This window comes from Biomphalaria glabrata, chromosome 11, assembly GCF_947242115.1.
Source record: "Biomphalaria glabrata chromosome 11, xgBioGlab47.1, whole genome shotgun sequence".
NCBI lineage: Eukaryota > Metazoa > Mollusca > Gastropoda > Planorbidae > Biomphalaria > Biomphalaria glabrata.
Window position 1 is genome coordinate 30,273,405 of NC_074721.1, and position 12,528 is coordinate 30,285,932.

The 12,528-nt window shown below is 31.2% G+C and overlaps 1 protein-coding gene across 3 annotated transcripts; it reads left to right on the top strand.

The window, feature by feature from the left end:
• Positions 1-12,459, top strand: LOC106065683 (protein lifeguard 1-like). Of its 3 annotated transcripts, none has more exons than XM_056004058.1 (11): positions 1-152; positions 3,948-4,058; positions 4,674-4,752; positions 4,892-4,945; positions 5,403-5,493; positions 5,888-5,925; positions 7,336-7,381; positions 7,625-7,666; positions 7,931-8,020; positions 8,953-9,000; positions 9,569-12,459. In XM_056004058.1, the coding sequence occupies exons 2-11, from the start codon at positions 3,986-3,988 to the stop codon at positions 9,719-9,721; spliced, it is 714 nt and encodes a 237-aa protein (XP_055860033.1). In that variant the 5' UTR covers positions 1-152; positions 3,948-3,985; the 3' UTR covers positions 9,722-12,459. The 3 variants fall into 3 exon arrangements, with proteins under 3 accessions (XP_055860033.1, XP_055860035.1, XP_055860034.1); XM_056004060.1 differs by having other exon boundaries at positions 14-152; positions 3,968-4,058; XM_056004059.1 differs by having other exon boundaries at positions 20-185.
• The last annotated feature ends 69 nt before the right edge of the window (positions 12,460-12,528 follow it).

The following is a 12,528-nucleotide window of genomic DNA, read 5'->3' on the forward strand; positions in this document are numbered from 1 at the left end:
AAAACAAAACAACTTCCGCTCAAAACAAAGTTACTGAACCGACTGGATTTTCCTGGAAGATTCTCATCGTCGTCAGTCATCAGTGTTAATATTCGGCACAACCTAACCTAGTCCTAGCGATAAAACTTCCAAGACACGCGAAATAGATCAAGGTAATTAGATCTACTATAATCAAGTAATTAAAGGTAGTGCCATCCGCATATGTGCTGCCAATGAATTATTTATGAATGATATTAATATTAACTTACTTAAGGACTTAAGACTTAGACTTAAGACTTAAGAGACTTTTAGTTTACTTGTTTAGTTAGACTTAGAGTTTAGAGTCAGTTTAGACAGTTTAGTAAGTTTAGTAGACTAGACAATTTAGATTTTTTAGATTTATGGTCTAGACTTTAGACAATTTAGACTCAAGCTAGCAGTGACGGGACAGAGACGACAGAGTAAATTAAGTCATTAATTAAAAATAACAATATATTATTATATTATATAACATCATTTAGAATTAGAGTCAATTTAGACTAAATGTCGTCATGACATGAAATTCAAATTATACCAATTAGATCTATAGACTCTATAATGTATTGTAATGAAAAACATGCATGACTAGAGTCTACTTAGAGTTAGAGTAGTTTATTAAATTTATTTGTTCTGGACATAAAATAGACATTACATGAATCCGTACAACCTGCTGTTTTTGTGGCTGTGGTCATTACATTTAATTTTATATTTAATATCTTTAAAACTAGAGTGCTGTACTGTAAAATGTGCTGTCCATTTTCCTATGATTCTGACCCAATTTCCTTCCATTTAGCTGTCTTTTTATGTAAGAAAAAATAATTTCAAATTTGTTAAGTCAGGTTGTTTTTAATTTTTTTCCTATGTTACCAGGATGACTTTACGTCTTCCTAGGGTTAAGACTGTATTTTTTGGTTGGCTAAGTCTATATTAATGAGCCCGCCAACATTTATTCTGTTTTTGGAGCTGATTTATTTGATTCATAAGCCAAGTTGTTTGATTTCATAAAAAAAAATATTAATAGGATGTTTGTATTAAATTACGATTTTCTTACAAAAATGTATTCCAAACAACCAGTTTTGGACATCAATATTAATGATCTTGTATAGAATATATATATAATTCTCCTCTTCACTCAAGAGTTTGGACGAGCAAGAAGTAAAGGAAATATCACTCTCTTATTTCTGCGGATAGTCACCCCACAAAAAAACAAGAGAGGGGGAGAACAAGTATTCACAAAATAGCAGGGCCAGACTGTTGTAACCAAGAAAGATCACTCTTTTTTTTTATTTCTACCTCACGTTAAAAAGAGGGGGGAAAGTAATCTACTCTGTAGGAACTATCGAGGCTCAGGAAAAAAAGAAGGGGGGGGGGGCTAGTATTTTTTCAGCCTTCGCTATGGATGGCTGCCTGGTCACGAGGTTTGCACGCTGTAGTGTCCCATCCTCCTTCATCCTGCGGGAGGTTTGGACTAGGAAGTAAACTATCGTCAACTCTGAAGGAACTTCCAAAACATGTAAAACATTTTACAAACACTAAATAGCAGTGCCGGACTTAACCATTGTGACCAAGAATTCATGGAAAGAGAACAAGTAATCTACTATGTATATTTACAGGTCACTAAATAGCAGAGCCAGACGTAACAATTGTAGAGCCCTATGCGAAACAAATTTCGCGGGGCCAAGTTTGGGTAGGAAAGCAGATAATAAGCGAAATTTAAGAGTTTGTATAAGAAAATAAATTCGTCTATGCATTTTATTCATTCTTTACTACGTACAGAATTACTTTACTAGCCTTGCGTGTAGCAAAGTCATACAGTATATCATATAATTTTGTTTCCTACATAGATCATGCTCAATAGCAAAGAATTACCAAAAGTTTCAATCTATCTTTGAGAATTGTTGACCTCAAGTAATTCTTCATTAGTATGAGTCGCTAGAAGCTTCTTTCACCAGATTCCACAATTACGGGTATTGTGTAATCCCTTTTTTTTTTTCGTGCGTAGGATTGGCGTTTTCCATTTTGAATGACACCCCAAAATGAAAATTTTTTGTCTATATATTTCAGGAGATTTTTTTTTTAGTTTTCAAAAAGATTTTAATAATTTCCGGCGATTTCCAGGACTTTTTTCATGTATCTTTTGCTATTTCCAGAGATTTCAAGGAACTCCTGATAAATCAGGAGGCTGCAGGAATTCTTTTATGAGTTATAAAATGGTTTAATTTAATTATTTACACCTAGAATATACCCAGGTCCTTTAAAAGTGCGGGGCCCCCTAGGGTCGCATAGGTTGCATTGGCCTAAGGCAGCCCTGCAAAATAACTGCGTATGCTATGCCGTGGGTCGACTAGTAGAGAATAAATGGGCAAATGTTTGGAGTGAGCTTGATACATTGAATGAAGTTGAATGCCTAGATCTAGACCTACTGAATATAGAGGATTCAGCTATAGAGGCGAGAATGGCCATTCTAGCCTATACTAGAAATGCAAGAGATCATCTGTATTAGAAATTTATTAAGTGAATAAACAAAAAAACAATAGCATTTAACACACATCTAATCAAACATAATATAAGTCTAAAAGTCGGTGTAGAAGTCACTAATTTTGGTTATAATGTGTGTTCAAATTTTTATTTCTTGTGCTCATATTTATGCTTAATTTGAAAACATCTTTATGATTTCATGTGAGGGGCTATGCCTGGGGATCTTAAAATTTAGTTAATATTAATATAGAATTAAAATCTGAGTTTATTGACCTTAAATATAATAACAGTTATAGGTTAGGGAAACAATTATTAGTAGTCATCCTTATTTTGATACTTCATTTTCTTTTCTCTGTCAAAGTCATACCATTATCAAATAATGCACTGTCAGAGTCAAACTTTGAATTGTTGGTCTATAGGTGTTTGAATAGCATAAATTACTCTATATAGATCTAGTCTAGATATCATCTATCATCAACTACTTGAACTATATAAATGATCTAGCGGCTAGGTCTAGATCTATTCTACAATTCTAGATCTAGATTGACATATCAAATCATGACATATGAAAATAATTAAAACACTTACTTAAACTTAGGAGTAATCTAGATTTAGATCTAATTACCTTTTTTTTTTTAGCACATTGAAAAAGGTAAAAGCATGAAATTGCACTACTAAACCTCAAAATTTGATAAAAATATTTCTAATTCTACAGATTTATTATTGAAGCAAAGCCAAATAACATTTAATATGTGTTGCATGAAATCACCAACCAAAAAATAATGATCATTGTTTGGAGGAAAAGACCTGATGATAGGAAATAAATAAATTAGGCCTCAATTTAGTAAAGGATTAATCTTAATTCTCCAGTTTGTTTCCTTTTTTTTTTTAGAAGATGACAATATTCTTCTCTTCATATTATTGGATAATTATTGTCTAATCTTTTTGAAGCCAGAAGAGCAGATATTCTTTTCTTAAATTGTAGTTTCAGTTCTTCATTAGTATTAATTCCAAGCAGTTCTTATAATGTTACACCTGTCTTATCTATATCATTATCATATGGATTGATTATCCATTGAGGTAGTACCTTATTTAGAATATCCTCAAAACTTATTTGAAAATCAGAATCTACTTCATTATAGAAAACTTCTAGGCCAAGTTTATGGTCTAGTTAAATTGATCTAAAACTAAAGATCACATCATGAAAATAAAAACAAATCACCTCTGATTGAGACATTTTGTGCTCGTTGTATTTGGTGTGCTGTGGTATATAAATTGGTTGCTCATAAAATGTATTGCTATGTGTCATGCACACATGTTCTCATGTATAATAAAGATTATTATTAGGATTAACTATCTAGGCACCAGTTCTTATTGTTGAGCTCCTGATTGTTTGTGTTTCAACTCCTTTTCACCTACAACTTTTTAATTTTTTTTTTTTTGCTAATCAGATTCTTGTGTATTCTTGAAGTAATTGTCATCATTGAAAATGTACAACGACCCTGAAGCAGGAGACCATTACTTTCAGGAAGACTCCTTCTCTGAGAAATCTATCAGGCTTGGTGAGTATTGACATGTTCTATTTTTTTTTATTTTCATTAAATTGATAAAGAGAAAATAAGATTTGAACACTTGCACTGACTAGGGTTCAAGCATAAAAGTTGTTTTGAACAGTGGAACATCTTGGACTTTCTGGTCTGATTCTAGTCAGAGCTTCTTTAAACAATGCTACTTTTGTGATAAATCCTTTAAGTTTTGGAGCCATGTACCATTCTGGTTTAGTGTGGTCCTGTGCCTGACAACCCGAAGGACCTCAGTCTAAAAATGTTAGTGATGATTAGTTCAGTTTGTCATCAAGCAATATTTTGTGATGATACAGGATTGTCTTGAAGGTTTTGGGTGACACACAGCTTAGATATAAGTAAAGGAAGATGGGAAAGGAAAAGGAAAGTAGACCCATTCCCTCCTAGCGTCAGCTAGATTAGGGTGTTCCCAGCATTCCTATATGTGGGTATCAGGGTTTACAAATGACTTGTGTAAGAATAACCTCTTAAAATATGGCTGTAAACTCACATTTAGAAATAATAAAAGAATACATTACAGCTAGGAATAGAAACTCCATAAGGTTTAGTGTTTACATAGTCCAACACAAATTGCTGAAACATTTTGTTTTTCAGGCTTCATCAGGAAAGTCTATGCTATTCTGTGTCTTCAGATTGGAATCACAGCTGCCATGATAGCCCTGTTTATTTATGTGTAAGTTAGTTTCATTGTATCATCGCTAAGGTTAGGCTAATGTTATATATATTACATATACACATAGATACATAAATGAAGCAAAATATTTTTTAAAATGTATTTCTGCCAAACATTATGTACAACTTTTTTTTTTTAGGGATCCAATAAAAGAATATTCAAGAGAAAATCCTTGGATGTGGATCCTGGCATTGTGAGTTTCATTTGAATTTTGTTTTTTCACTAAAATAAATCAATCAGAAATCAATTCGTTATGTAGAATTTTAAGTTGAGCTGAGAGAAATAGAACTGATAAAAAAAAAACTAAGGATGATTTAAATATCTTATCGCCTTTGTAATTAATGAAATAATCAGCTTTGAAGATTTTCCTGAGCTATAATCATTAATGTATTTTTTGTTCAAACTCATTTTTGCAAACCAACATAATAATAATTTTATTTATTTAGCACTGTAAACTAACATAATGTATGCTCAAATGCTATCATAACATAATGGACATTAACAGGAGATTTAAAATGACAAACTAATCTAAAAAAAAGTTTTGAAGGGGTGGGTCTTAATGTTTTTTTTTAATATAAAAAGTATCTATATTTTGTTAGATGTTGTTGCTAATTGTTAAATATATTTTCAAACTCTCTTATTCCTTACAGTGTTATGACCTTTGTGATAATTATAGTGCTGGCTTGCTGCCCAGACTTTAGAAGAAAAACTCCCATAAACATGATTCTTCTTATTGCATTTGTAAGTATATTGAAATGAATCTTTGTCAAACTTTTTCAAGTCACTCTTTTTGTCTCATTAAGTGGTAGAAAAGAAGGGGAAAGAGCTCATTACTAAGTGTGTCTTGACTTTGTATGTAGTGTTTTGTTGTTGTCACTTGATTAGTTTACTAATACAATTATTGACAAGTCATGCTCTCAGGTTGTAAATGTAGTGTATTTGATTCTAGTTTATCTTATTTAAGATCCGAATCTGTAAAGCGGTCACTACTACAACTAGTTCTTTTGAAAAGAGAGAAAAACATCATTTAAATTAAGTTTTTAAGTTCCCCCTTCCAAGAAAAAAATTTTTTGTTTACACATATTAGATATTTTCCTCTATAAATATTTTTATAAAATTTTGTTTTGTGTTTCAGACTGTTTGTGAAGGATTTTTATTGGGCACTGTCTCCAGGTATTTTAATTGTATAAAATTATGCTATATATATATATATATATTATTATTATATAATGTAATGTAGAACTTGAAGGCAAAATAAAAATGCATGCTGTTCAACCATAATAACTTGAATATAAAACTGGCTGCATTCATAAACTCCTTAAAACTGGTGTCAGAAACTGATAATGTCACTAACAGTCCTGTGGTCATCTAGATTTGAAGTACAGTAATAAGTAACACTTGACAAAATAGTTTGTTCATGTATGTCCAGTTTGAAAGATGAAGTTTAAGTCTAGCTATAACTATTTAACTCAGTTAGTTCTCATTGGATTTAGCTATATCCATTTAACTCAGTTCTCATTGGATTTAGCTATAACCATTTAACTCGTTCTCATTGGATTTAGCTATAACCATTTAACTCAGTTCTCATTGGATTTAGCTATAACCATTTAACTCAGTTCTCATTGGATTTAGCTATAACCATTTAACTCAGTTCTCATTGGATTTAGCTATAACCATTTAACTCAGTTCTCATTGGATTTAGCTATAACCATTTAACTCAGTTCTCATTGGATTTAGCTATAACCATTTAACTCAGTTCTCATTGGATTTAGCTATAACCATTTAACTCAGTTCTCATTGGATTTAGCTATAACCATTTAACTCAGTTCTCATTGGATTTAGCTATAACCATTTAACTCAGTTCTCATTGGATTTAGCTATAACCATTTAACTCAGTTCTCATTGGATTTAGCTATAACTATTTAACTCAGTTCTCATTGGATTTAGCTATAACCATTTAACTCAGTTCTCATTGGATTTAGCTATAACCATTTAACTCAGTTCTCATTGGATTTAGCTATAACCATTTAACTCAGTTCTCATTGGATTTAGCTATAACCATTTAACTCAGTTCTCATTGGATTTAGCTATAACCATTTAACTCAGTTCTCATTGGAATTAGCTATAACCATTTAACTCAGTTCTCATTGGATTTAGCTATAACCATTTAACTCAGTTCTCATTGGATTTAGCTATAACCATTTAACTCAGTTCTCGTTGGATTTAGCTATAACCATTTAACTCAGTTCTCGTTGGATTTAGCTATAACCATTTAACTCGTTCTCATTGGATTTAGCTATAACCATTTAACTCAGTTCTCATTGGATTTAGCTATAACCATTTAACTCAGTTCTCATTGGATTTAGCTATAACCATTTAACTCAGTTCTCATTGGATTTAGCTATAACCATTTAACTCAGTTCTCATTGGATTTAGCTATAACCATTTAACTCAGTTCTCATTGGATTTAGCTATAACCATTTAACTCAGTTCTCATTGGATTTAGCTATAACCATTTAACTCAGTTCTCATTGGATTTAGCTATAACCATTTAACTCAGTTCTCATTGGATTCTTTCCACAGTCATTACGACAGAGATGAAGTTTTAATGGCCATTGGTATTACTGCAGTAAGTTCAGTCTTGCCCAAATTTATAGACATTTTTGAAAAGTCCTGAGAGAAATGTGGTCAGTGGACTAAAAAAAAACAACAATAATTATGATAAAAGAAAAATAGTTTAAAGTACTTAATGTAATTATAATAAAAATAACTGGAAACCAAAAATGTAATTATTATTATTTATTCAATCCCCAATATAGCATACTTGTTATTGAACTTTATTTTAAAATTTTTATTTTATTTTGGTTTTCAGGTTGTTTCTTTGGCTTTGACTATTTTTGCATTCCAGACAAAAGTAAGTATAAACACTTTACTTGGATTTAGTATGATATAAGATTGTGGAAAATAACTTTCTTGGCTTTTTTATATCAGTTTAAACAAAATCAATAAGCTTTTTTTTCTGGTTTGAAAGTGTTTTTTTATGCATAAATATATACATATGAAAATGTCCAACTTCTAAAATGAAACAATGTTGCTATTACAGTTTTTCTTAATGTTTTATTAAAGATTTCACTCTAAGGAAAGAAATGAATTCTAATCTCTTGTTTGTTTTGTTTAGTGGGACTTCACAATGATGGGAGGACTGTTGTTTGTGCTGGTCATTGTGCTCTTCTGTTTTGGATTTTTAGCCATCTTCATGCATAATAGAGTAAGTGTATTTGACTTCAACTTTTTTAAAAGCAACATTTGTGTACATTCAAGCAACCCGCTCATACTTTTATGGAAATTTGGCTACTATTCAACCAAGCTGGCAACTACAGGAAAAGCTTATCTATTTGATTTGTGCTTGCATGCAGTGTATAGTTAGTTGATATCTAGTCTTAGAAAAATTCATAAGGTGAATTGGTCTGACCACATACCAGATACTGATATCCTACAGTTGTCAAATATGAAGTATCCATGCTACTGTAAAAAGGTCCCAATTTGGATGGGAGGGACATGTAGTCTGCATGCCAGACATTTGCCTTCCCAAATGACTTCTTTATGGGTAGCTGTGTGCAGGTAAGCGCTCCCAGGGGGGTCAATACAAACACTATAATGACACCTTTAAGAGCTTCTTCAAGGAGTGTGATATTGACATTCAGGGCTGGGAAACACTAGCTCTTGATCACTCCTCATTGCATGAAGCTGTGTGTGTCAGAGTCCCGAGATACGAAGCGAGGATTGTGGTCAGCATGAAAGAGCGCCAAACCAGCAAAAAGCTGAGAGAAGGAGCAGGCCTATCTGCATTTGAACAAACCTACCCATGCCATGTATGCAGCCAAATTTTAAAAGTGAGGATTGGACTTTACAGTCATCTTCATGTTCATAGGAAATGAGAAATGTGCTCATCTTAGACCACAAAGGAGGAGCTATATATCTAGTCCAGTAGCTTTTACAATCCACTTGCCCTAATCTTTTAATTGAGGTGTCTGGATCTGTGTAAAAGTGTACCTGTAAAAAATAATGTACGCATTCCTTTAGATTAGTGGCATTAGTAAATTCCTAGATGTAGAACTATTTCTGTAGAACTGGTGTGATTGTAGATATTTGTAAATTTATTGTTGTACAGATGCTAATGTCTTATTTTGGTGTCCACAGATCGTGAATCTAGTGTATGCATCACTTGGGGCTTTGATCTTCTCAGCTGTGAGTATTTCTTTTAATTAAATATTTGAGATTCATTAGTTCCATCTTGCTTGTGAAATCCTCTACCTAGTTGTGTAGATAAGGGAAAATACAATAAAATATTCATTAATTATCTATGGGGATGAAATAGATTAACCCTGCTTATGGAAGTACTTTCTATATTGTACCAAAGTTATTCATTTTGTCTATTTGTACCTCACTTCATGTTGGATTAAAAGTTGAATAAAAGTTATATTTTTTTTTGTTATCAGAAGATATAAAAAAAAGGACTTACAACAAATGTGGTTTTCAAGCATTAATGATAAGAGCCTTTTTCTGTTGTATTGACCTTTTACAAATAAATAACTTTTGAGCTCAAAATAGCCTCATCCCCATTCAATATTTAGAACTAACATAATCAATCTGGTAAGAGCTTTGTTTGAAAAATGCTTCGTCAACAACAAAAAGAGCAGTTGGCATGGCATGTATTTTTCACTTTCTTGAAAAGTTTTTCTGTCATTTAATGTTCTCTGGAACAGCAGAACAGTTCATATAACTGAAATGTTAAATGTGTGTTGTTTTGTTGCAGTACTTGGTGTTTGATACTCAGCTGATGTTGGGAGGTAAACACAAGTACTCACTCTCTCCGGAAGAATACATCTTTGCTGCCCTCAACCTATACCTGGACATTGTGAACCTCTTCCTCTTCATTCTGTCAATCATTGGGAGTGCCAAAGACTGACCAACTCAACCCTGAACTTAAGGAAACACAGAATCTAATCATTGACTTTATGCTTTGACTTACAAAGCCCACAACATGAACTTACATTTAAAACACATTCATTAACAGTATGTAGTTTCATGAGTTGATCCAATGTATAGGATCAACATAACTATTTTTATTTCATTATAGTAATGAGTTGATTTCTTCACATTTTTTTTTTTTGGTGCATTGTTTTTTTTTAACTATGAATCCAGTCATAATCTTTACATCTTCAGTTATTAATTGTCCATTGGTATTTGTATTTAAATCAAATTCTTTCTTAAACTGGGGTACTATTGTTTTACTTGCTCATTATATATATATATATATATATTATCATTTACTAATAAACTTTCTTCTACTCTGACCTTTAGAATCTTTGTAAGATAGTTACATTTCAGAATTTATAAGATTAAAACTTTTTCCTTTGTTGCTTTTTGTAAATTGTGAGCTCATTTTTTTTTCTGTTGAGCTTTATAACAATACTCCACTGCTTTCTTTTTTTTTTCTTTTTTTTTTTCTTTTTTTTTTTTTTTTTTGTATTTATTAAGTTTGGGCTTAATGATTTTTAGCCAAATAAAAATCTCTGTGTGTGTGTTTAGATCAAGATGACTTGAAAGCAAGGTTATTGATTCATTAATAATTAATCATTAATAATAAGTTGCTCTAATCAAATCACGTAAGATTGTTTTGTGAAATTATTTTTCTCCTTTAGGCTTTGTTAAAGATACTTTATACTAGTGAACCAATAGAATGGTTTAAATATAAAAGGATATTAAACCTTACAGAATTGTTAAAAACAGCAGAAGTTGGATAAAGCTTACTTTTTTTTTTTGGGATCTAACTTAATGCATTTATTAAAATCAAATTAAAAATAACACTTTAAGCCACAGAAACAGATGACCTTGACATCTCTCCTCTCCTCCTCTATAGACGAAATGGGGGAACAACATTTTCACTTATTTTTCATTGCTGATCCAGTATGGGCAATTAGACTTAGATCCTTTTATACAATTTTTGAACCAATTCTATGCTAATTAATTATTTGATTGCTTAGAAGATCAGTCTTATATATCTAAAAACATAACATTTATTTCACTTTGTATTTATTCTTTATTCTGATTACAGATGGCCTATTAGCTTATGATGTCCAGTCCATTTTATTAAGAAAAATTCATGTCTAGATATTTTACAGCCAGTGTTGTATAACCCTGTGATATTTTCCAGTTGATAACATTTGGTCCTGTTTCTGCTTGTTCTTGCTGTTGTAACTGTTATGTTAGCTTGTTTTTTTTTTTTTTTATTTTTAGTGCTAGTTTCTTGCAGTGTATTTAACAAAGTCTCCATCAGCATGTCACAATTATAATGTCATTCATTTGTTTGATGTTCATCTTAAGACTTGTCTTCAAAAATCCCTAAAATCAACAGGTAGATTTTGTTGAGGGAAAAAGATAACCATATTTATTCTTCTACACATAATTACTGAAAGACTGCTAGAGTATTTATAGTTGTTTGAATTGGACTTGGACTGTCTCAAAAAATGTATTGGGAGTGAAAATGTCAATGAAAAACATAGATATCAGGTGTATCTTGGCTTTTGAATTTTTTGGTACACTCTTTACATGCCCTGAGCTTACAGTTTTTCAATGTCAAATCATTGATGTGAAGTACATTTGATTGGCAGTTTGATATGGACTAGGTTGTGTCATTTATACCATTTTCTAAGTTTTGAGTGAATGTGTTATTTTAGTAACACATAAATATCAGGTGTATCTTCGCTTTTGAATTTTTTGGTACACTCTTTACATGCTCTGAGCTTACAGTTTTTCAATATCAAATCATTGATGTGAAGTACATTTGATTGGCAGTTTGATATTGACTAGGTTGTGTCATTTACACCATTTTCTAAGTTTTGAGTGAATGTGTTACTTATATTAGTACTATTTGAAGTATTTGAGTGGTTCATTCTTTACTGATTTCATTTCTTGACCAAATGTTCTGTTGTTATTGTTTGATGTGTAGAGGCAATAACACTGAGTCAATTGACTCATAATTCTCCTTTGAAGAAAACTGTTATTAAGAGAAAAATCAGTTGTACTTAGCTTAGTTGTCAGTCAAAATTATGGATTGGATTTTTAAAGCATTTCTTTACTTGAAGAAGGTTTAAGTCATAGCTAGTTTGTATATAGTATGTATACATCTGTAGATTGCTATAATTTCTAAAACAACATACAGAAAAATATTAAGACAGTTTAATTATTGTATAGACTTTTCAGAATGCTTTGGCCTAAATTGTGCTGATATGCCCAAAATCCAAATATCATAGCTATCACTAAAAATACTTTTTTCCCAAGTAATGATTGCTACTTATCCATCTTGCATTCACCTGTATTATAAATTTGTTTCACATTTTAAAATTTAAAAAAATTAAATATTCTCAATTATAGGTGGTTGAAAGATATTTTTTCAAAACTTTTCAGCTGTTTTTTTTTTTTTTTTAACCTATTTTTCTTTTAACTTTGTTGTCTTAAAAGTATGTTTTATTCAAAGTGTAGTAAATAGGATTTTCAGTGAAATAAAACCAATGATCTGAAAGATACTTTGTAGAACAAAAACCTATTTCAACTGTGAGGGAAAATTATTTATGGACATAAAATTTATCTTATGTGATGATTTTGTATTTGTCATATAATTTAAATAAAACTTTCTAACTAAAACTTTGTTAGAGACATCTTGTGTGTTACAAATGTCTTATGTTGTTATGTCTGGAGAAACTCAACACTGAA

Bases quoted from the DNA above. Each gene is read 5' to 3' on its own strand.
- LOC106065683 (XM_056004058.1), top strand. From the start codon at position 3,986: ATGTACAACGACCCTGAAGCAGGAGACCATTACTTTCAGGAAGACTCC. The intron at 5,926-7,335 runs GTATTTTAATTG...TTCTTTCCACAG, and splicing joins TTATTGGGCACTGTCTCCAG to TCATTACGACAGAGATGAAG. The intron at 9,001-9,568 runs GTGAGTATTTCT...GTTTTGTTGCAG, and splicing joins GGGCTTTGATCTTCTCAGCT to TACTTGGTGTTTGATACTCA.